Genomic DNA, 25,491 nt, shown 5'->3' with positions numbered 1-25,491 from the left:
AGATGTTGTTGAAAGGCTTTAAGAAAAACAGTCATCTAATGCTGTGCTCTAGGCAAGTAGGTATTTTTCTTGATCTAACTTTTTTTTCTGCCTTCTGTAGTGGAGGTCTAGCTGTCAGTATAAAGTTTTAACCTGCAAATAAATGAAAATGCTTGCTTCCACGCTGGCTGGGAGGTCTTCGTGCACCCATACATGACCAAGTTTTCCAGTTACTAGAGCACTGCTGATAAGGTGGTATGAGAAGAACCTTATCGTTAGAAATACCGTTTTGAAGTCCTGATGGAAACCGAACACCTCCAAGTTAAAGTCAAAAGAGTTCAGGAAAGTGTCAGTTGTGCTAAAGCCGTTGTACATGTTTCTGATTCCTTGGGCGAGTAGAAGGTTGCGTTGTTTGAGCTTTCTCCTTATCCCCTTGGCCCAAAGGGGGCATTTCACTGACGTGCAGACAGAAACGGAAGCTTGGGTCTCTAAGGACCAGAACTGTCAGGACTTCATTGTGGTTGGTGAATCCTACCTCTCCGTTCTGATGAGCTCCTCTTTCAACTCTTTAGTGGATTCCCAAGATGCAGGGAGCTCACCTGTGATTTTTTTTTCCCTCAAGTAGGTGAGCAGGCTTCACGGTAAGGCATTTAAAGTTAACCATTAGTTATCCATCAGCATATATTTTTAATACTATATGTAAATGCCCTAATCCAGATTAAGTGCTATAAAAAGTAATATAATCAGTATCATTGTGATGAGTAAATAAGTCCTCAAGGGCATGACAAAAGAAAGCTAGAAATGCCTCCCTAGGTTTCCAAGTTTCTGCACATTTTAACATAGGAAAGAGCGACAGTGTATTCAACGGTCAGCATTGTTGCCAAGTATTACAATGTAGTGTGACTCAGAGTCACCTGACACCTGTCAGAATGGCTGACATTAAAAAGAACTCACATGACAAATGTTGGTGAGCGTGTGGAGAAAGGGGGCCGTCATGCACGGTTGGTGGGAATGTCGACAGGTACAGCCACTGTGGGCAGCAGTGCGGTGATCCCTAAAGAAATCTTAGAGCCACCTGTGATCCCGCAGGCTCACTTCTGAGTGTTCATCTGTAGGAGAGGAGAAGGCTCATTTGAGATTCTATTTGTACCCCCATGTTTATCGCAGCATTGCTTATGATAGCCAAGGCATGGAAGCAACCTAAATGCCCATCAGGGATGCATGGATAAAGGAAGTGTGATATATCACACATACACCTGCATACACAGTGGACGAGAGTGAAGGAGACTCTGCTCTTTGCAACAAAGTGGGTGAACCTTGAGGTCTACATGCTAAGTGAGATGTCAGAGTGACACATACCACCTGATCTCACGTGTATGTGGAACCTAACAGAGACCTCATATGTACTGAGAGCAAGCTGGTGATGGTCAGAGGGGCCTGGTCAATGGGGGCGGGAAGGTCAAGTGGGCGAAAGGGGTCAAAGGGCACAAGTCTCCATTTCCCAGCACGTCCTGGGGAATGCAGTGTACTGCGTGGTGACTGCAGTTAGTAATATTGCATTGTATATTTGAACGTGGCTAAGAGAGTTCAGTTCAGTTCAGTTCAGTTCAGTCGCTCAGTCGTGTCCGACTCTCCGCGACCCCATGAATCACAGCACGCCAGGCCTCCCTGTCCATCACCAACTCCCGGAGTACACTCAAACTCATGTCCACAGAGTCGGTGATGCCATCCAGCCATCTCATTCTCCGTCGTCCCCTTCTCCTCCCGCCCCCAACCTTTCCCAGCATCAGAGTCTTTTCCAGTGAGTCAACTCGTCGCATGAGGTGGCCAAAGTATTGGAGTTTCAGCTTTAGCATCAGTCCCTCCAATGAACATCCAGGATTGATCTCCTTTAGAATGGACTGGTTGGATCTCCTTGCAGTATAAGGGACTCTCAAGAGTCTTCTCCAACACCACAGTTCAAGACCTCTTTTTTAGTATTTTTATCTATTTGGGTGCTGGGTCTCAGTTAGCATGTGGGACCCTTGGCAGCAGCAGGTGGGATCTGGTTCCTGACCAGGGATTGGACCTGGATCCCATGCTTTGGGAGCTGAGGGTCCCAGCCACTGAACCCCCAGGGAAGTCCCCAGGGTAGATCTGAAAAGCTCTCATTTCAAGAAGAAAAAACTTGCAGCTACATGAGGAGATGACCTTAAGTGGATCAGGTGATATTTCTTCTTACATACATCATTATGTTGTAACCCGAAACGGATCTAGTGTGTCCATTATATCTCAATAAAAGTAGACCTTGTCATAAGATATGGTGGCTATTGTCAGATATCCCAGTGCTATGTGATTCCGACATCCACCCCCATAAACCCCAGAAGGGATCTGAGGGCTGAGAGTGTGGCGGGCTTGCCTGACGGGGAGTGAAAAGCTGCAGTCCTCAACCATGGACCTCTCACCTCCTGAGCCTCTGCTGAGAGCTGCTGTTCTTGATCTCACCCTTCTCGCTCTAGGGGAGACCGTAAACCCATGTCCTCCTTCATGAGCTTTCTGAAAGCAGAAGCGAGCAGCCCCGTGACCCGTCAGGTCAGCAAGAAGCTCCCCACTGCCCTCAGCTGAGAAAGCGCGGGGCAGGGCCCCGCCCGACCGTCTGGGTCTCGCGCCTCTGCTCCTCCGCTGCCCCTCGGCCCGGGCCTGGCCTCCGGCCCCCAAAGGCCCCCTCAGAGGGAATGGAGGCTGCGCTTCCCCATGTTGAGCTCCCAGCCCCATCACTCCAGTTTCTCTGCGCTCAAGCTCGTGGTGTCTCTAACTGAGATCCAGACAGTCCCTGCCCCCTGCCCCATGGCTGCCCTGGGCTGCCGCGGCAGTCTCTGCTCTGGTTCCGCATGACCACCAGGTGGATGGGGTTCATCTTTGCTGGGTGTTTAGGCTGCAAGTCAGGAGGGGACCGCGGTCTCTGCCATCTGCTGGGCCCCCAGCAGTGATCTGATGGTCCAGGTGTCTTGGGGGGCCACACGCAGCCATGTTGAGGCTTCTGCACTCTTTCTTCTGAGGGTGGGCAGTGGCATCAACGCTGGAGTTTAAATCTTGGTTCCCTTTGACTCTGAGGCCTTGGACACAAGCTCCTCAACTTTTCTCAGCTTCTGTTTCCTCCCTAGTAGAAGAGGGACGAGGATGAAATGACCCATGAGTTCTTGTGATGATGAAACAGAGATAATATATAAAGTGCTGAGCAGAGAAACCAGCATGTGTTAAGGATGCAGAGAAGCTCCCCGGTGTTTGGGTTCAGGACCAAAGGCAGGGTATGCGCGCAGTCTGGGGCTTTAACAGAGGATGTCGAACCTCGACGCGGGGCTCTGAGGAGCTCTGGCGAACAGGATGTGTACAGTATGATGGGGGGGGGGGGCGGTGGCATTAGCTCTGGACACACGGCTCGGAGTCTGCCAGAGCCGGAATTGCTCTTACTTTCGACCTGTTGAATGCCTTGTTGTTGTTATTTAGTCACTAAGTCGTGTCCGACTCCTTTGCGACCCCATGGACTGTAGCCCACCTGCCTCCTCCGTCCATGGACTTTTCCAGGCAAGAATAGCCATTTCCTTGTACAGGGGATCTTCCTGACCCAGGGATTGAACCTGAGTCTCCTGTATTGTAGGAGGATTCTGCCCATCTGGGAAGCGTTGAGGCATTCAGATGCCTCAGTTCAGTTCAGTCGCTCAGTCGTGTCCGACTCTTTGCGACCTCATGAATCACAGCACACCAGGCCTCCCTGTCCATCACCAACCCCCAGAGTTCACTCAAACTCATGTCCACATCGAGTTGGTGATGCCATCCAGCCATCTCATCCTCTGTCGTCCCCTTCTCCTCCCTTTCCCTTCTCCAGGGGATCTTCCCAACCCAGGGATTGAACCCAGGTTTCCCACATTGCAGGCAGATTCTTTACCAGCTGAGCCACAAGGGAAGCCAGTTGAATGCCTATCTGGCCTTGAAAGAAAGAGATTCAGTAACTCCCTTGGCACTCTTGTTTCCCCTCCCCCTGCTCCATCTCTGCTTTCTGCAAGTTAGGTTTAGGGTTGTTTTCATTTGCTAATATTTTCTGCCTCTGTTTGGCTAGAGTTGTAAACTGGGAGGCAGGGATCTTTGCCACTTTGGGTCACTGATGTCGCAGATTGAGGCATTCAGGAAGTTTCTGCTGAAAGACTGAACAGAGAACTAAGAGGGTTTGTGCCTTGACCCTGCGTCTGTCTTACAGTGTTGAAGAGGCCCGTCACTTCTGAGGAACTCTTGACTCCCGGGGCTCCGTATGCGAGGAAGACTTTCACGGTAGGCTCACCCTTTGGATTTTCTCCCGCACTGCTCCTCTGTCTGGAGCGTGTCAGCATGGCGGCCTGTCCATGTTGAGTTTAGGGATGGACTTGGAAAGGTTCTCCCGGTTCCCCTTTGGTTTTGAGCATCATTATGACAGTGTGACTTTCTTGACCTTTTGGCAATAAAATGCATTAGGACTTGACACAATTTGTTATTATTAATCCAGCATTTCAAATTCCTTTTGATGTTTCCCTAAAAATATTCATTATGTACCTATTCAGTATAGAGACAGATTTAAAGGCAGGTGGTAGAACAAATAATGCCAACAACCCCTTTCTAAACCCTAACCTTAAGCCTAATTTTGGCATTATAGTTAATTATGAAAAGTATTTAAAACATGTTGTTTAGTTGCTAAGTCATGTCCGACTCTTTGTGACCCCATGGACTGTAGCCTGCCAGGCTCCTCTGTCCATGGGATTTCCAGGCAAGAACACCTGGAGTGGGTTGCCATTTCCTTTTCCAGGGGATCTTCCCAACCCAGGGATTGAACTTGCATCCCCTGCACTGCAGGCAGATTCTTTGCCACTGAGCTACCAAGAAAGCCCTATTGTAGATGTGAGGGAGTCTTAAGTTAGAGGAAGAAGGTTGTTCTGTGATGATCAATGATGCTTTTGACAACATTTTAGTGCCCTGAGTTACAGAAGGACCCCGTTTGGGTGTCCTGCATACCTGGGACCACCTGCCCTCTTTTGAGGGTCTTCAGCCCGCCTTCTTCTTCTAAGACCCCCTGGTTTTCTTCAAACAGAACCCAAGTACTCCGTCTCTCATTTGTTTGTTTTTTTAAGAATTTTGAAACGTGAACCATAGTTAGAGTCTTCACTGAATTTGTTCCAGTGTTGCTTCTGTTGTATGTTTTAGTTTTTCAGCTGTGAGTCATGTGGGGTCTTAGCTTCCCAACCAGGGGTCGGGTCCACAGACCCCCATTGGAAGGCGGGGTCTTAGCCTCTGGATCCCCAGGGATCGGGCCCACATCCCCCCACTGGAAGGTGGGGTCTTAGCCTCTGGACCTCCAGAGATTGAACCCACAGCCCCCCATTGGAAGGTGGGGTCCTAGCCTCTGGACCCCCAGGGATCAGGCCCACAGCCCCCATTGGGAGGTGGGGTCTTAGCCTCTGGACCCCAGGGATTGGACCCACAGCCCCTCCATTGGGAGGTGAGGTCTTAGCCTCTGGACCCCCAGGGATCAGGCTCACAGCCCCTCATTGGGAGGTGGGCTCTTAGCCTCTGGACCCCCAGGGATGGGGCCCACAGCCCCCATTGGGAGGTGGGGTCTTAGCCACTGGACCCCCAGGGATCGGGCCCACAGGCCCCATTGGGAGGTGGTGTCTTAGACTCTGGACCTGCAGGGATCGGGCCCACAGCCCCCATTGGGAGGTGGGGTCTTAGCCTCTGGACCCGCAGGGATCGGGCCCACAGCCCCCATTGGGAGGTGGGGTCTTAACCTCTGGATCCCCAGGGATCAGGCCCACAGCCCCCATTGGGAGGTGGGGTCTTAGCCTCTGGACCCGCAGGGATCGGGCTCACAGCCCCCATTGGGAGGTGGGGTCTTAACCTCTGGATCCCCAGGGATCAGGCCCACAGCCCCCATTGGGAGGTGGGGTCTTAGCCTCTGGACCCCCAGGGATCGGGCCCACAGCCCCCATTGGGAGGTGGGGTCGTAGCCTCTGAACCCCCAGGGATCAGGCCCACAGCCCCCATTGGGAGGTGGGGTCTTAGCCTCTGGACCCCCAGGGATCGGGCCCACAGCCCCCATTGGGAGGTGGGGTCGTAGCCTCTGAACCCCCAGGGACGCCCTGAGCTCCCTGCTTGACCTCACCTCCGCCATGTCCGCCCACCTGCCTCTCTCTCTCTCGTCTCCTCGCATCTTCATCAGTGGCTTCTTTCAGACACTTCTTCTCATCCTTTCTTTAGTCTTCTAATGTTTGTTTTAATACATCAAGCGGGGGGAAAGCTTTCCACACCATCTGTGCTGCAAACATTTGTCAAGGACTGGAGCACATTCTGAGCACCAAGGAATTAAAGCTGGTTGGGTCCATTCATAGCCAATCAATATGAAAAAAGGGCTGGTAACACTTCCATATCAGAGGAAAAGGTAAACTGTACATTTGGAAGTGGAATCCTGTATGAAGAACTAACAGTGCCAAACCCTAAAGCCAACAAAGTACCTGATAAAGGACTCAGGTCTGCCCTGCTGGTCCAGTGGCTAAGGATCCACCTTCCAGTGCTGGGGATACGGGTTTGATCCCTGGTCTGCGAAGATGCCACATGCCATGCGGCAACTAAGCCTGTCCACCACAGTTGCTGAATCCCGAGCACGCTGGGGCCCATGCTCCACAACATAAGAAGCCACTGAAATGAGAAGCCCGCGCTCTGCAACTGGAGAGCAGCCCCTGCACGCAGCAGCTAGCACAGCCCAAAATACACAAGTCAAAAAAGAACTCAGGCAAGGAGAAACAGCTTATGAGTACTAAACCTGCCCTGAAAGTCTTCAAGATTGGTCAGAAAAATGTCATTTGTTTCTCTGCTTTTCCTCCATCTCTGGCATTCAAGAGACAGTGGAGTGTATTTTTTAGGTATATTTCTCTTTGGTTTTAAATATCAATGCCAGCATTGCTAGTAATTGATTGTGAACGGCCGTCGTCTGTATTTTGGCTGGGGTATGTGCTGGAGACGTGTCTGGGAGCTGCCCAGCAAATGTAACTGCCGATTCTAATTACAATTCTGTCGGGAAAAAGCACTCTGCAGTTTCAAACAACTTTTGGACCAGAGTTGACTTGAGAGTTAAGAACTTTGAGTCCTTTTTCACTGTCTTTTCTCGGTACATTAAATTGTGTTTCAAGAAAGCCAAGACTTCGTGTTTCTCCTCCTCAGTAATTGAAATGATTGGTTTAGAGTTCAGTGAGGTAGCAAGATCATGAGGAAAGTATCCTTTGGAAGCAGGAGAAGGGAAATTGGACCCTGAGGGAAATTTCAACCGTGTTTTTCTGATCATCTAAACTTTCCATTAGAGTCTGATGGTAAACTGCGACCCAGCCTAAGAAAGAAGCCATCTGCCGATTGTTTATGGAGCAGTGAGTTCACAGAAGCACCTTCTTTCCGCCTGACAGGTGTTTCTGGGCCACAGCTTCTGCATGAACTGAGCCTGTGTTTGCGATGGAAGCAGGCAGTCCTGTCCCCGACGGCACGGAGAAAGCCTGAGGAGGCTGCCTCGCGCAGGCCTCGCTCTCGGGCCTTCTCTCCTGGAGGCTGGGCACCAGGGCCGTCTGCGGGTTGCTGACTGTGGTTTTCCGCCCTAGATCGTCGGGGACGCCGTCGGCTGGGGCTTCGTGGTGCGCGGGAGCAAGCCGTGCCACATCCAGGCCGTGGACCCCAGCGGCCCGGCGGCGGCGGCAGGGATGAAGGTACCGATGCGCCCGCGCCGCGGCCGTCCTGCCTCCCCCGCGCGCGCCTGCCCTGTCCTTTCCTGTGCCCTTGCTGAGTGCGGTGGAGTTGAAGCCAAGAGCTTTGAAGTGAGGTCGGAACTAAGAGGGCGAGTCTTCCTGTCCCTCAGACTCTACCTCTTTGTTTTCTCAATCTCCCTCCGTTTTTTGTTTGTTTTTTACATTTCTCTCCTTCAGTTCAGTTCAGTCGCTCAGTCGTGTCCGACTGTCCGCGACCCCATGAATCACAGCACGCCAGGCCTCCCTGTCCATCACCAGCTCCCGGGGTTCACTCAAACTCATGTCCATCCAGTCGGTGATGCCATCCAGCCATCTCATTCTCTGTCGTCCCCTTCTCCTCCTGCCCCCAACCTTTCGCATCATCAGTCTTTTTCAGTGAGTCAACTCTTCACATGAGGTGGCCAGAGTATTGGAGTTTCAGCTTCAGCATCAGTCCTTCCAATGAACACCCAGGATTGATCTCCTTTAGGATGGACTGGTTGGACCTCCTTGCAGTCCAAGGGACTCTCAAGAGTCTTCTCCAACACCACAGTTCAAAAGCATCAATTCTTTGGCGCTCAGCTTTCTTCACAGTCCAACTCTCACATTCATACATGACCACTGGAAAAACCATAGCCTTGACTAGATGGACCTTTGTTGGCAAAGTAACGTCTCTGCTTTTTAATATGCTGTCTTAACCAATACTTAATTTGAAAAAAGAAAGTTTCCTTTTGTTTAAGTCTTCTTTTTTTTGAGTGACAGAAACATTTTTATTTTAATTTTTTAAATTTATTTATTATAATTGGAGGCTAATTACTTTCCAGTATTACAGTGGTTTTTACCATACATTGACACGAATCAGCCATGGGTGTACATGTGTTCCCCATCCTGAACCCCCCTCCCACCTCCCTCCCCATCCCATCCCTCAGGGTCATCCCCGTGCACCAGCCCTGAGCACCCTGTCTCATGCATGGAACGTGGACTGGCGATTCATTTCACATATGATAATATACATGTTTCAATGCCATTCTCCCAAATCATCCCACCCTCACCCTCTCCCACAGAGTCCAAAAGATTGTTCTATACACCTGTGTCTCCTTTGCTGTCTCATATACAGGGTTATCGTTACCATCTTTCTAAATTCCATATATATGCGTTAGTATACTGTATTGGTGTTTTTCTTTCTGGCTTATTTCACTCTGTATGAGAGGCTTCAGTTTCATCCACCTCATTAGAACTGATTCAAATGTATTCTTTTTAATTGCTGAGTAATGTTGGACTGTGAAGAAAGCTGATCGCCAAAGAATTGATGCTTTTGAACTGTGGTGCTGGAGAAGACTCTTGAGAGTCCCTTGGACTGCAAGGAGATCCAACCAGTCCATTCTAAGGGAGATCAGTCCTGGGTGTTCACTGGAAGGACTGATGCTAAAGCTGAAACTCCAATACTTTGGCCACCTCATGCGAAGAGTTGACTCACTGGAAAAGACTCTGATGCTGGGAGGGATTGGGGGCAGGAGGAGAAGGGGACGACAGAGAATGAGAAGGCCGGATGGCATCACTGACTCAATGAACATGAGTTTGAGTAAACTCCGGGAGTTAGTGATGAACAGGGAGGCCTGGTGTGCTGTGATTCATGGGGTCGCAAAGAGTCAGACACGACTGAGCGACTGAACTGAACTGAACTGAATATTCCATTGTGTATATGTGTATACCACAGCTTTCTAATCCATTCGTCTGCCAGTGGACATCTAGGTTGCTTCCATGTCCTGGCTATTGTCAACAGTGCTGCGATGAACATTGGTTCTTCATTGCGATGAACAATTCTGGTTTCCTTGGTGTGTATGCCCAGCAGTGGGATTGCTGGGTTGTATGGCAGTTCTATTTCTAGTTTTTTAAGGAATCTTCACCCTGTTCTCCATAGTGAGTAGTTCTAGTTTCCATTCCCACCAGCAGTGTAAGAGAGTTCCCTTTTCTCCACACCCTCTCCAGCATTTATTGTTTGTAGACTTTTGGATAGCAGCCATTCTGACTGGCGTGGAATGGTACCTCATTGTGGTTTTGATTGGCATTTCTCTGATAATGAGCGATGTTGAGTATCTTTTCATGTGTTTGTTAGCCATCTGTATGTCTTCTTTGGAGAAATGTCTGTTTAGTTCTTTGGCCCATTTTTTGATTGGGTTGTTTATTTTTCTGGAATTGGGCTGCAGGAGCTGCTTGTATATTTTTTGCTGAAGTCTTGTATGAGACCTCCACTGCCTCTGTTCTACACAGAGTACATACTTGTGTTTATGCAGCCAACAGCACGTTAAGACCACAAGAAACAGCAAATAGTGAGAAAAAGAGAAGAAAAGTCATGGAGTTTGGAAGAGGAGTTGAGTGTTTTTTTTTTTACCAGCTCTTTGAATAAGTTTCATAACATCTCATTGCCCGTTTCCTCCTCTCTGAAATGATCATCGTATTTCATTCTGCTGCTTTATGGATTAGGTATGTTGAAACACTTGAAAAAGTGCAAAGAAGTACACACACATCAGACAATTGAGTGAATTCTGTAAGGTTTTTTGAAAATAATTTTTTCCTATTTTTTGTATTAAAGTAATGAATATAAAGTTAAGAAATTTTGGAAAATACAAGCAAGAAAAAAAATTATAACTGCCTATCATCTTTACTAACTGATAGATATTTACATTTTTAAGCAGCACTTTGGAAGTATAATTGGCATAAAGTGTATAGCTATTAACATCTTTATTTATATTCTTCCAGATTTCGTAAATGTATATGTACATTTATATACATTCTTTTTATTTATAAAGAAATATGGTATAAGAGGATATTGAGATCATTGGTTTTCTGCTTCAAAACACCTTTATCTTGCAGTTTTGTCCTGTTTCACAGAGGACATTTATCTCTTGCTTATCTGGGATCACGGGCGGATGCAGAAGACGTGAAAGCCACAGGTTATGGCTTTATGTCTTCAACACTTTCATCCATGCCCATCAGTCCCCCTTCTAGAGCAGGAGACCAGTGGAGCTACAGGCGTGCTTTGGGTCTGCACTGCCCTGATTCCCAGCATTTACCCACTTGGACTCACCTTCTGGACAAGAGAGGTGGGCTGCCTAGACCACACAGGTGAGCCCAGAGCAGGGATTATGGCCCATCTGGGTGATTGATGCCGGGTTGGGGACTGACTGCCCCTTGATTTGAGCACCTCCTTCATACAGGCGTCTCTCTGGTGACTCAGAAGGTAAAGAATCTGCCTGCAGTGCAGGAGACCTGGGTTCGATCGCTGGGATGGGAAGATCCCCTGGAGAAGGGCATGGCAACCCACTCCAGTGTTCTTGCCTGGGAAACCCTATGGATGGAGGAGCCTGATGGGCTACAGTCCATGGGGTCCCAAAGAGTTGGACACGACTGAGCAACTGAGCACAAGCAGTTTCCTTTCACAGGCTTGTGCCCTGGGCACGTTCCATGTGCCTTGTTGGCCGAGTCCGTCTGTATGCAGTGGGCACGGTACCAAGGAACCCAGAGCAGGAGAGTTGGCAGGGAGCATCCGTCTCTGTGCTGAGGCTGAAGTTTTTCATTTTATAATGGGACTCTTGGCTGTGGGAAGAGTTTCATATTTTGTTTCCACAGTAAAGTACCTCCGTATAAATTATTTTTGGCAGAGTGCTTCGCTTCTGAGCCCACACTCACTTGCATGGAGCTTTGACTCAAAGCACATGTCTTTTGGGGAAAGCAATGAATTTATGTTGCAGCTAAAGACCTTGGTTTGCTTAGCCAGGTGTATTTCATTAATTTTAGTTCATCATTATCGATTAATATGCATAACTGTTCTAGATGTTGTTAGTTGATAATTAACTCCTTGATATATCTACACTGGTTGATGGGTAACCTGGGATATTTTTGTCAGTTTTAGAAGCCAACACTCATGGTGTATAGTCTTAGTTTCTCAGGGGGGTGTACAATGGTTTTTGTATTTTGTAGGGCAGTACAGAATTCACCTGACCTACATTTCCAGACTTGGGTTATTCAGCTCTCTTGTCCAGCACAGTGGAGAACTGACTCATTTGAAAAGACCCTGATGCTGGGAAAGATTGAAGGCAGGAGGAGAAGGGGACGACAGAGGATGAGATGGTTAGATGGCATAACTGACTCAATGGACATGGGTTTGGGTGGACTCTGGGAGTTGGTGATGGACAGGGAGGCCTGGCGTGCTGCAGCCCATGGGGTCATAAAGAGTCGGACATGACTGAGCAACTGAACTGAACTAAACTGAGTCCAGCAAAATATCCTGTCCTGAGGTTCTGTGATCAAAACAGTTTTCAACTGCTCCACACTTTATTCCTTCTCGGAAATTTACAGAAAAGCACAATAGCATACTAAAAATGCTGGGAAATTGAGCCAAAGAAAAAAAAGTCTGTTTAAATTATCTAACACAACATGTATCATTTAATAGAAGCTCTGAAATGGAATCTTAAGACTAAGATTAAAAAAAAAAGACTAAGAATATAGCCTTGTTTTAAAAAACTGCTTTTGATCAAACTCTGTATTGGAGTGAATATATTGAGATGTACTTTTGAGTTGTGCTGTTGACTAAATGAAAATGACAGCGTGTAAGAAGTCAGAAAGAGAAAAACAGACATCATATATTAATGCATTTATATGGAATCTAGAAAAACGGTACAGATGAACCTATTTGCAGGGCAGGAATAGAAACACAGATGTAGAGAATGGACCTGTGGACACAGAGGAGTGAGGGGCTGGGGAGGTTGAGGGTGGGACGGTTTGGGAGAGTAGCAATGACGTACATACACCAGTGAAAGTGACATATACATTGGTGACATATACAGTAGTGACATATGCACCGGTGACATATACACTGGTGACATATACGGTAGTAACATATACACTGGTGACATATACGCCGGTGACATATACATCAGTGACATATACAGTAGTGACATATACACCAATGACATATACAGTAGTGACATATACACTGGTGACATATACGCCAGTGACATATACATCAGTGACATATACAGTAGTGACATATACACTGGTGACATATACAGTAGTAACATATACACTGGTGACATATACACCGGTGACATATACAGTAGTGACATATACACCAGTGACATATACAGTAGTGACATATACACTGGTGACATATATAGTAGTGACATATACGCCGGTGACATATATACACTAGTGAAAGTTAAAGTCACCCAGTCGTATCCAACTCTTTGCAACCCCATGGACTATGCAGTCCATGGAATTTTCCAGGCCAGAATACTGGAGTGGGTTGCCATTCCCTTCTCCAGGGGATCTTCCTAACCCAGGGATAGAACCCAGGTCTCCTGAATTGCAGGTGGGTTCTTTACCAGCTGAGCCACCAGGGAAGCTACGATGTGTAAAATAACAGCTAGTGGAGGGGGCTCAGCTCGGTGCTCTGTGATGACTGGAGGGGTGGGAGGTCCAAGAGGAGGGGGATGTGTGTGTGTGTACAGTCGATTCATGTTGTACAGCAGAAATAAACACAACATTGTAAACCAGTTACACTCCAATTTAAAAAAATATTTTTAATGAAAATGAGGGAATACCATGCTCTTCCATATAATTTACTTGTGTGTATTTATTTGCTTAGTCTGTTTCTTTGTTACAGAAAATGATGAATAGATCATTTCCTGTTTTTGCCATATGCATTTGTTATAAAATTAGTTCTATGAAAAGCCCTTGTGTAACCCAGTCCTGGAGGCTTGTTCCCACTGACCTGTCACGTCACCACCGCTCTTGACTTCAGGGCCGTGTGTGGGGGTGTGCAGCCTCCATCTGTGTAGGCGGCAGCGCTGACCCTACGAGAGCCTATCCTGGGGAAGGAGCCAGTGACCTGGGCAGTGACCTACCCGCTTGGTCTGGGTAGTAAAAGTTGCTCCAAACTCTGGCCAGAGCCGTTAGCCCTGCCGACCAGCACGAGCTAACCTAACACAGTGCAAAGCACCCACCTTTGCGTCCCGCGCCACTTTCTCCCGGGAGACCCGGCTCGCCCCTGAGGTCAGAGCCTGCGTTCTCCTGCTTTCCAGTGTAGACGGCGCTTTGCGTCTGGCCCTCTGTGACCTTCCCGTCCAGCAGAATTTTCCTACTTTTACGTGGCTGCTTAATTTCACTTCTTTCCTTGCCAAAACAGAAACCCGTGTATGTTTGTCATTTCTCGCTTTTAGTTTACCTTGGGGCTTGGAAACTTTTCAGCGGTGGGGGACCTCTGTGTGGACAGGACAGGCCCATACTGGGGAGCCTGGGTGCTGTGTTCCCCTCTTAATGCTTCTTGATCTTTCTGGACCCAGAGAGGAGCTCTTTGCCTGCTTAAAGGGAACCTTTAGTCCATGACGGTTTCCCGGGAAGCTCGGTGGTAAAGAATCTCCCTGCCAGTGCAGGAGATGGGGGTTCAGTGCCCAGGTTGGGAAGATCCACTGGAGGAGGGCATGACAGCCCACTGCAGTATTCCTGCCTGGAGAATCCCATGGACAGAAGAGCATGGTGGGCTACAGTCCACAGGGTCTCAGAGCCAGACATGGCCGAGCGACTGGGCAAACACGCGTGCTTAATCCATGGTGAGGTGAAACTGTCATGCCTGGGTTAGAGTTTCCTTCTCTGGAGGCTCTGGAAGAGCTCCAGAGGACATGCCTCCTTAGGGAGAGTGGAGAGGATCACCCGCCTTCTCTGGATGGGCTTGGCGGGGTCTGTGACCTGCCCCCAGGCCCGGGGCCGCAGCACCGCTGACCCTGCAGCTGGGGGCGGCTCAGGCAGCTGAGCTGCAGCGGGGACGTTGCGGAGATGCAGGCCAGGGAAGCTTCCAGCTGTAAATGAAACTGACTCTTCAGTGTTTCAGTCAAAAGACTTTGACATCGTCTCCCGCTTGTTTGGAAGTTTGCTTCCCCCCGCCTGTCTTTGTTCTTCTCTTCCAACCACCTCCTCCTCACACAGCCTCGCATGCTTGTCCCGAGACACCGAAAAGGAAAAGGTGTCCCCAGAGGCGCCAAATAGAACCTGATTTTCGGTTTTGTTTGAATCAGGACCCATGTAACAAAGAGGGCGACCTGATAAAGTTTTTATACTTATTTCATACTTCTTTCCTCCCTTTCCAGCCTAGAGAATAATGGTGATAGTACCATCGGAATTCTCACTTGATCCACCATCTTTGAATCAAAGTTACTTAATAATTTTATTGTTGTTACTTTGGTGGCCCTTTCTTTAACATTTATTTACTCGTCTTGCCGAGTCAGGTCACACTTGCCACACTCGGCCTCTAGGTGTGGTGTGCAGACCTCGTTGCCCTGCAGCACGTGGGAGCATAGTTCCCCGACCAGGGATTGAACCGAATCCCCTGCCTGGGAAGGTGGCTTCTTACCCAGTGGAGTGAAAGTGTTAGTCGCTCAGTCCTCTCTGACTCTGTGTGACCCCCGGACTGTGGCCCGCCAGGCTCCTCTGTCCCTGGGATTCTCCAGGCAAGAATGCTGGAGTGGGTTGCCATTCTCCAGGGGATCTTCCTGACCCAGGGGTCAAACCCGGGTCTCCTGCATTGCAGGTGGATTCTTTACCACTGAGCCACCTGGGAAGTTTGGCTTCCCCTTACTTGAGAATGAATGCCAGTCGCCTTCTACGACCCTCAGAGTCCATTATCTGGGCTCTTCTGGTCATAACATTATCTCCAGCCTGTTTTGCTTGCAGCTCCATTGGCCTCAGGCTGAGTGACTGCTTCCATGGTTGTCATTCAAGTTTCAGGTTCAATGTCAACTTTTCAGAGAAGCCTTCTTTAAACAGCTTGTCTTCCTCCAGTTACTCTTTATCGCATTACCCTGTCTTATCTTTACAAGATGTAACACTCATCAGAATTGGATGATAGTACTCAATAGTTTATCATTTGTCTCCAGTAGAAACTTCTCTGCCTTTAACTACTATATTCCCAATCCTTTCGTAAATGCTAGAAGCACATGTGTGCTTGACCCAGTGAGTTGGTGCTTCTGGAGAAAGACTATGGAGCTGACTCATTGAACACCTGCATTGTGTTCCCACACCTGTCATACCCAGCACCTCTTTTATTGTTCTTACATGTCTTGAGAGGGGAGTGGGAAATGTCCTCCCCCCCTTGCCAATGAGGAAACTGAGGCCCACCCTAGTCCCTTCCTCAAGGTCACCAAGCTGGTGAATGCCACAGCTAGCTTCAAATCCGGTCTCTTTGCCTTAAACTCCTAATAATGCTTCCTATTGCATTATTAAAAAAAACACAAACCCATGGGGCAGAGCTCAGTAGATGATATGTGTGTGTTAGTCACTCAGTTGTGTCCGACTCTTTGCAACCCCATGGACTGTCGCCCGCCAGGCTCCTCTGTCCTTGGAATTTTCCGGGCACGATCACTCGAGTGGGTTGCCATGCCCTCCTCCAGGGGATCTTCCAGACCCAGGGATCAAACCCAGGTCCCCTGCATTGCAGGCAGCTTCTTTACCATCTGAGCCACCCAGGAAGTGGGAGATGATATCATCCAATAAGACCTCAACCCCCTTGTGGGCTGCTCAGTGGTGCGTAACCCGTCCTGTGTGGAGAATTTGTGTTCAGTTCAAGATGAGTCATTGAGGTGGTCACATGTCCACCTGCCTTTGCTTGGAGAAGGTCGAATAAATAATTCTTATTCTTGGCACCAGCCCCTCACCTAGGTCAGGACTAGATCTTGTGGGGTCATCCAAGTGAAAGATGTAAAAAAAAAAAAGCACATCTGCTAGTTTAATCAAACACTTATCTGAGCAGACCATTCAGCCTTCAGACTATGAAGGAATTTGAGCCATATTTACAAATAAGAAACAAAAGATATCCTTGCTCTTTTCTGGAAAGTTTTTTTTTTTTTTCCTGGTGGGAATAATTAAATCCTGTGAGAAATGGTATTCAGGTTTTCTTGCAGCCTCGTGCCAGCTCTCAAAGGGATTGCAAGACTGCTGGCTTCCCCTCCTGTTTCCTGCTGTTGTGACCTGATGGGTGTGGATGCGTGGGGCCTCTGTTTACTGTGTGTTTCTATGGAGACTGAACGTCTGCGTCACAGACAGGAATAGCGGTCATCGTGTACCTTTTTTCCTCCTCTCATTTCTCATATGAAGAAAAGTGTCAAATCCTGCTTTCTTGGTCTTTCCTCCCACGGCCACAAAGTCCGTATATCCCATGGAAGTTTCCTCCTAACCAAGAGAGGTCACGTTGGCCTCCCAAAGGCCGTCCAGGCACTGGAGTAGCAGATGGTGGGGTGACGGTCAACACGTGTGGAGAACGCTGTGCACCCTGAGGTTTCAGGGCAGCTCCTCCCCAGCTGAGTTCAGCAAGGCCGCCCGTGCGGACGCGCTGGGCCGTGCTCTCCTCCCGGGACGTGTCTGCTCTCAGCTGACAGGGGACTGAAGGGCCAGTGCTTTGCTCACCCGGGCCTGGTGGGCGGGAGAGTCTGCGGCTCTGGCTGTGGGGAGCCTGCTCCTCAGGGCCTCAGCTCCGACCTCCTTTCTGCTCCCTGCCCGCCCTGCCCACCCTGGAGAAGACAGGGCAGCTCTGCAGTTCTGTGTTCCGTTCGTCTTTCTTGACCACCTGCCGTCATGTCATGCCTCCTTGGGATTTATGGTCTGGGGATGGACAGAGACCATCCCCCCAGAACTCCACCCCGGAGTGTATAAACAGAGGTGTGAGGACAAACAGAGGACCAGTCTTCTCCTCAGTGTGGGCCAGCGGGGCACGACAAGGCACATGTCCCCAGGGGAGGATGCTTGAGCTGAGACCTAAGGGATAGATAGAAACTGGGACTCCGTGGAGGTCCAGCTGTTAAGACAGCTTCCAATGAAGGGGCACAGGTTCGATCCTTGCTTGGGGCACTAAGAGCCCACATGCCCTGTGGCACGGCCAGAAAACCACACACACACTCAGAATGTGTAGAAATCAGGTAGACCTAAGTACACCTGTGCGTGTGTACACGCGCATGCACACGCTCACGCCCAGGGCTGCAGTGTGTTGACATGTGCAGGCGTGTGTACACAGACACACACGGAGCGCTTATTCCATAAAGAAGAAACTCAGGGTGGAACTGTTGCCGGGGGCAAGAACGGGGGGAGGACAGTTTGGGAGTTTGGGGTGGACGTGTACACGCTGCTGTATTTCACATGGACAACCAACAGGACCTACTCTACGTGCAGGGAACCCTGCTCAGTGTCACGGGGCAGCCGGGACGGGAGCAGAGTTTGTGGGAGAGGGATACGTGGATGTGCATGGCTGAGGCCCTGTGCTGTCCGCCTGAAACTGTCCCAGCATTGTTAATAGCTATACTCCAGTGTGAAACAAGAAGTGAGCGAAGAATGGGACAGGGTTCCTTGGAAGGAAAGGGTGACAGCTAAGACTTGACTGCACTGCGAAGGGCGTTTTGGAAGGAAGGGTGGCAGCGAGTTGGAGCAGCGTCTCTCGGCCTGTTTCTATTATCTTGCTTTAAGGAGCATTTTACAGACATTTCCCCATAGTCATCTCTCTCCCTAAGATGTGGATGCCACAGAGAGCTGTAGGCCTGCTTACGGACTGTCTGCGTGCACGGATATGTATGCATGCGCCTCATACACAGAGGAAGCTTGGTTTTATACTCCAGAAGATAGTCTTTTCCCCTTTGGGAACTGGGTCACCCCCAGTGAAAATGCGTGAGCTGGAGGGGGGAAGGTTAAGAGACTTACAAAGCTGGATTTTGAATTGAGTCATAGCTTTCGTGTGCCAGAGGGCACAGCCTGTGAGTACAGGGTTCGGCGCGCGGCCGAACGTGCGCAGCTGCGTGGCTGCCGCCCGCGCGGAGCGCTCCCGCCCGGGCGCCGCCGGGGCCTCTCCAGCCCGCCGCCTCCGGAGACGAAGCAGGCGACCAGCGTCGGGCGGGCTCCAGGACTGCCGCGGCCTCTGCTCTCCTGACAGGCCCGTGCGGAGCTCCTCAGGGTCGGGCAGAGGCGGCTACCTGCCCGCGGCCCCCGAGGGCCGGGCCGGGGCTCTCTCCAGTCCCGGGTCCCCCCGCTTCCCTAAGCTCGTCTGGAAACCCACGTGAGCGCGTGCTAAGGCGCCCAGCCCTGTCCGACTCTGGACGCCATGGGCTGCAGCTGCCAGGCCCCCCTGCCCACGGGGTTCTCCAGCGAGGACACTGCGGGGGGCCAGGGACGCTGCAGGGTGCAGGGGGTCGCCGCGCCCTCCTCCAGGGCGTCTCCCTTCTCCTCCGTCAGCAGGCAGCTCCTTCACCTGGGAAGCCCCCAGAAGGGCTCACTCTGCTGTGTCCTGAGACTGCAAGGTCCTTTCTGAACCCACATACCCGGCGAGCCTCTCCCAGCCTTTCAGAAGCCTCCCAGAAACTGAGACACGTACACACCGTGTGTAAATAGATAGCTACGGAAAGCCTCCTTACAGCGCAGGGAGCTCAGTGCTCCGTGGCGACTAAACGGAAGGACATCTGAAAACGGGGGTGCACGCAGGCTCAGGGGGACGGGATGTCTGTGCACCTGTGGCTGATCCATGTTAATGTGCGGGAGAAACCTACCTGGTATTGTAATTATCCTTCAATTAAAAGTAAACAAATTTTTAAAAAGGGGATATGTGTATACCTATGACTGACTCACTTTCCTGTACAGCAAGAATCTAATATAACATCATAAAACAACTATACTCCAATAGAAATTAATTTTTAAAAAATCCCCGAAAAGATTCCCAGAACTCATGTCTGACTTCTCCCCCCTTTCATCTGATCCATCACATCGCCTTCATCTTGTGGTCCATCCTGTGTTCACCGAGGGCTCAGGTTTCTTGCTTGTGTCTGGCACTGAGTCATGGGAGTGCCCAGCTTGGGTGTCAGACAGCAGGTGTTTGAGTCCCAGCTTCACCACTTCCTTAACGACTTCAGCTCTAGGCCTGAACACCTTGTCTTCATTGAGGCATCGTTGATGAGCAGTATTATTTAAGTTTCAGATGTCCAGCATAGTGGCTAACAGTTTTTAGGACTTTCCCAGTGACTCAGCGGATAAGAATCCACCTCAGGTTCCTGGTCCGGGAAGCTTCCCCACGCCACAAAGCTCGTGCTGAAACTCCTGAAGCCCGTGTTCTGTCTGCCTCTGCGAGGAGAAGCCCTCACCGCTCAAGGAGGAGTAGCTCCCGCTTGCTGAGACTAGAGAAAGCAATGAAGACCCAGTGCCGCTGAAAATTAATTCACTTAAAAAACAATGGTTAAAGGTTATACTCCATTTACAGTTATCACAGAATATTGGCTGGTTTCCCTGTGTTGTACTATAGATCCTTGTAGCTTGTTAATTTATTTTTAATCTTTATTTGTTGGGCTGTGCCGAGTCTGAGCTGCTGCCTGCAGGATTGTCAGTCTTCCTGGTGGCTTGCAGGGGCCTGCAGGATCTTTAGTTGTGGAGTTTGGACACCTAGTTGCAGCAGGTGGGAGCTAGTTCCCTGACCAGGGACCGAACCCAGGCCCTGGAATTGGCAGCGTGGAGTCTTGGTCACTGCACCACGGGGGGATCCCGGTTTATTTGTTTTATATATAGTGGTTTGTGCCTTTTAATCCCCTACCCCTGTCTTGCCTCTCCCCGCTAAACTCTTCACCTGCAACATGGCACTTACAACAGCTGCAATTAAACGAAGTGTGACCCAGCACAGTAGCCGCTCAGTGTAAACAGTGTCTGTCGCTGTCATTTATCGCGTTGCTTGTTGGAGTCTTTGTGTTGCTCTGTGTCTTCTGGCTGACTCCTGCTTCAGTAAGTCTACCTTTACAAACACATTACGCAAAGTAACAAAGCAGTGGCCAAAATAGGGTACCATGGGAAACAGAGTCGATGTGATCATGTGTTCCTGCCATGTTGCAGCATGCCGTTAAAATTCTGTCCCTCTCTTAGAAACGCTAAACCTCCGTTTCTCATCTTACAATGGCATGTTGATTGCTTGATGGTGTGACTGTGAGAACGAGTAAGAAACGCGTATCGAGTTTCAAGCCCCTTGCCTGTCACGTCATAGCTGTTTCGTGAGCATCAGCTAACGTATTTCATCAAATATAAGATGCTTAGGACCCGATGTGAGATGTGACCCAATTTCAGAGTTTATTAAAGGTTCATCTGAAAAGAAGCGATTACTGGCATTACATCAAATTCCAGTCCCACTGACGGCTATGCGTGTATCATTGGGTTTGTCTTTGTTTGTTAGTCTGGGTTGGGACGGTCCCCTGGAGAAGGGAATGGTAATCCACTGTGGTATTCCTGCATGGATAATCCATGAACAGAGGAGCCTGGTGGGCTACAGTCCATGGGGTCCCAAAAGAGCTGGACATGACTGAGTGGCTAACACACACACACACAAGCTTGTTTTACGTTGAGGTGAAACTAAGCAGTTTTATTCGCAACTGTGGAAAAAAGAATCTTTTAGAAACCAAAGGATGGCAAAGTTTAGAAGTATATCAGTATAATCCTGAGCTGTTCCCAAGTCAATCTGCTGTGGGATCCAGTGCTGGCTTCTTGTTTATTTTGCTTATTTATTTAATTTTGGTTGTGCTGGGTCTTCGTGGCTGTGCACCGGCTTTTCTAGTTGGAGGAGCGGGGTTACTCTGTGGCAGCCTGAAGCCTTCTCCTTGCAGGGTTTCTCTTGTCTGGAGAACAGGCTCGAGGTGCACGGGCTTCAGTAGCTGTGACACTCCATGGTGTGTGGGGTCTTCCCAGACCAGGGATGAAACCCATGTCCTCTGCGTTGGCAGATGGATTCTTATCTCCCGCTCCACCTCAGAAGTCCTCATACTGGCTTTCTTTGCTCTCTGTCCCAGGAAACAGAAGGGCAACTGCTGAGACACGGACAGCCTGGAACCCCTCAGTCCTTAACAGATAGATGGAGCTCGATCTTCCTGTGTGTGTGCTATGCTCAGTTGCTCAGTCCCGTCCGACTCTGTGACCCCATGGACTGTAGCCCCCCAGGCCCCTCTGTCCATGGAATTCTCCAGGCAAGAATACTGGAGTGGGTTGCCATGCCCTTCTCCAAGGGATCTTCCCAACCCAGGGATCAATCCCGGATCTCCTGCATTGCAGGCGATTCTTTACCAGCTGAGTACCAGGGAAGCCAGTTTTTCTGGGTCCCAACTACATAGTGTGAGGCCAGCTCCTGTCAACCCTCTGCTGCTGCTGCTGCTGCTAAGTCACTTCAGTCGTGTCCGACTCTGTGTGACCCCAAAGATGGAAGCCCACCAGGCTCCCCTGTCCCTGGGATTCTCCAGGCAAGAACACTGGAGTGGTCAACCCTCTGCAGGTCTCTTCAAAATCAGGTAACCCCAAGCCTGCCTCCAGGAGTCAAGTCAGGGACCTCCCCAGACTGACATATCTGCTAGAAATTTGAAGCTGTCTCAACCAAGGCTGGCCATCCTTTTACAAAGCTATACTCCTGGATTTACCCATGACCAATGCAAGTGTCATGGGAAGTAAAAGTAAATACAGTAATGTCTATCCTGTCCCTGCAAGTGTGTGATGTACAGGAGATCCCACAGTTTAAGGTGCTATATCAGTTACAGTGAGCTTCCTTTATGAGCTGCGTGAAATCTTGGAAACAGTGGTTAAGATTAGTATTTCTTTGCCACGTGAAAGTTGAAAGAAAGTTAGTTCAAGACTGAGATACATCTCTGTGGTCTGTGTTTTCACTTTGTTCACGTTCCATTCCCAGCCCCACCTCAGGGTCTAGGATGGCTGTTGTCACTCCAGCCATTCGGTTTACATTCCAGGTATCCATAAAGTAAGAAGGGAAGCAGAAGGATACTATTCCTTCCTTCAAAATACCTCCAGGAAGTTGCACACACTGCTTCTGTTTATATCCCACTGACTAGAACATAACCACATGTGGGCACACTTACTGCAAGGGAATCTGGGCAACGTTGAGTTCATTCTGGGCGACTCTGATGAATTCAAGCGTGTCCTGGTCCCAGAAGAAAAGATATATTGAAGTCCTAACTCCCTGTTCCTAAGAATGTGACTTTATTTGGACATAGGGTCTTGAAAGAGGTAATCAAGTTAAGATGAGCTCATTAGGCCTTCATCCAGTTTGACTGGTTTACTTATAAAAAAGGGCTATTTGGACATAGATCCACACAGAAGAAAGATAATGTGAAGACATGTGTGGAGAAGGTGGCCACGTGACGGCGAGAGATGTATCTACACGCCGAGGATCACCAGCAAACATCGCATGCTGGTTAGCGATGGTGCAAGGAGGCGGTCTCCTATAGAGCAGGAGAAAGCGCATGGCCCTGTGGGCACCAAGATCCCACACTCCCAGCCTCCAGAAGGAGGGGTCTCCTATAGAGCAGGAGGAAGCGCGTGGCCCTGCGGGCACTGTGATCCCACACTCCCAGCCTCCAGAAGGAGGGGTCTCCTATAGAGCAGGAGGAAGCGCGTGGCCCTGTGGGCACCGAGATCCCACACTCCCAGCCTGCAGAGCCATGAGGTGGTGAATCTGCGTGGCTGATGCCCGCAGCGTCCGGTGGGTCCCCTGGAAGCAGGACAAGCGCGGCCTCTGTGCTCGTGGAGCTTCAGGTCCAGAGTTGAGGCAGATGGTAATTATTCACTCAGATATTTAAGTACGAGCTGGGGTGTGTCTGTTTGGTAGGAACGTGACTGGGAGCAAGACTTGAGGTCTCAAATACACATTTTTGTAAGTTTGCACGTTTCATTCATTGTCAGAATTCCATGCTCAATTGCAAAGTCATGTGCTGAGGCTGCCATTTTGCCTTTTAGAGTCTCTTCTACCCGTCAGTTTTTTTCTGCCAGATAAAGTCAACTATTGTTGGTGTGACAGTTACAGCTTGCAGGTCTCCCAGGAGAGCGTGTGAGGGAGAGGGAGATGGTGGGAGTCAGGTCAGGAGGACGTTCGTCTGGCAGAGGCTCGGGCCCCTGGGACAGGAATCACGATGTTGAGTTGATTGAATGCTTTGTTTTCCACATTCCTGCTCCTCCTCCAGTCTCTTCCATCTCAGTGAATATCGTTACCATCCACCCAGTTGCTGAGGCCAGAAATCTAGAAGTCATGCATGCCTTTTTCTTTTCCCTCCAATTCCAGATGCTTCCAAAATGTATCTCAGATGCCTCTGTTTTTCTTTATTTTCCCAAATCCAGGCCACTGTCTCCTCTCAGCAGGACTACTGTGGGTCTAACTGGTCTCCTTACACCTACTCTTTTTTTTTTTAAAGTTTTGGCTGCGCTGGGTTGCTGCACACAGACTTTCTCTAGCTGCGGCGAGCAGAGGCTTTTCTGTAGTTGCAGCGCCTGGGCTTCGCGCTGCAGCGGCAGCTCTGGTCACAGCACGGGTCCCAGGGCGTGGAGCTGTGGCGTGTGGGCTTGGGGGTCGTGGGGTCTTCCTGCAGGGGTCACACCTGCATCCCCAGCACTGGCAGGCAGCCTCCCGACCCCTGGTCTGAGGGAGGCCCACTCACACCTGCCTTTGCCGCCTCGTCATTCATTCTCCGCCCGGCAACCACGGCAGCCAGGTTCTGCCACTCCCTGCCTGACGGCCTTTGTTAGTTCCTTGTTGGAATCAGGGTAAACTCTCAGAGGGTCACCTCGGCCTCCCGGGCTCTGGCGATCCGACCTCTGCTTGCCTTTCAGACCTTCTCTCTGGGCTCCTTCCTCTTTGCTCATCTCCATCACCGCGTTTCAGTTCAAGCCAGTGGTTGCTTTCTCTCCATGAAGTGAAAGTGAAAGCCGCTCAGTCGTGTCCGACTCTTTGGGACCCTATGGACTGTCCATGGGACTCTCCAGGCCAGAACACTGGAGTGGGCAGCCTTCCCTTCTCCAGGGACCTTCCCGACCCAGAGAGCGAACCCAGGTCTCCCGCATTGCAGGTGGGTTCTCCACCAGCTGAGCCACCAGGCGAGCTTGCGTTTGCTGTCTCTCCCGCGCAGGATTCTCTTTTCTCGGCGCCCTACCTTTGACACCTCACTTTACGCGCTTCTTCCTTTTCGGTTCAGCTGGGGGGTCTCTTTCGTTTGCTTGTGCCTCACTGCTCGGCACATGGGATCCAGGTCCCCCAGTCAGGGGTCAGGCCTGTGCCCTCTGCAGGGGACGTGTGGTCTCAACCACCGGACCACCAGGGAAGTCCCAGGAAGGGAAGTTTTCATAGCGTTTCTGCCTGCATCTCGTTGGCTGAGATTGTACTGTCCAGCCCCTTCAGAGGGGGCTGGGAGTTTGAGTGTTTCGTCTTCTGCCTTTCCTAGGGCAAGGGAAGGAGTGGACGGATTGAGGCAAGTTGAGCCAGACCGCCCTTGTGTGCCAGAGCCCACAGAGCTCAGAGCTCCCTGTTCACTTCCTCCACAGACACGGTTCTGCTTTCTTTGATCCCTTCCAGGACACATGCTCTCTGAGGGCAGGGATAATAGCTAACCCTTTTTTTTTTTTTGCTACGTGCGTACTGAGTGTTGAGTCAATAATTAACTTCTGTGGTGGAGACAGTTGAAGAGACTCTGCTTGAAGCAGCATCCGCGCCATACTAAGAAAGCTTCTCAGAGCTGCAGGCAGACGTGGAACTTCATTCCAGCACCTGCCACGCCGTGCGACACTTCATTCCAGGTGCTCACCGTTAGTTTTAAAATCTCAATTAATTGATTCTGTTTATTCACGTGTCAAATAAATAATTGGGAGTCCGTTCCCGAAGCTCTGTAATTATATTCTAAGACAGAGAGATAAATACAAG

At 49.9% G+C, this 25,491-nt stretch overlaps 1 protein-coding gene across 1 annotated transcript in view; it reads left to right on the top strand.

Moving 5' to 3' along the window:
- DEPTOR (DEP domain containing MTOR interacting protein) overlaps positions 1-25,491 on the top strand; it is a 156,503-nt gene that overhangs the window by 105,768 nt on the left and 25,244 nt on the right. The window contains exons 7-8 of the mRNA XM_055432600.2: positions 4,214-4,284; positions 7,626-7,730. Coding sequence (XP_055288575.2) covers positions 4,214-4,284; positions 7,626-7,730 — 176 coding nt within the window. The remainder of the gene's footprint in view (positions 1-4,213; positions 4,285-7,625; positions 7,731-25,491) is intronic.

Source organism: Moschus berezovskii, chromosome 16 (genome assembly GCF_049115385.1).
Source record: "Moschus berezovskii isolate FMDL1 chromosome 16, NW_MosBer_1.0, whole genome shotgun sequence".
NCBI lineage: Eukaryota > Metazoa > Chordata > Mammalia > Artiodactyla > Moschidae > Moschus > Moschus berezovskii.
This window is presented reverse-complemented; position numbering and strand designations above follow the sequence as displayed.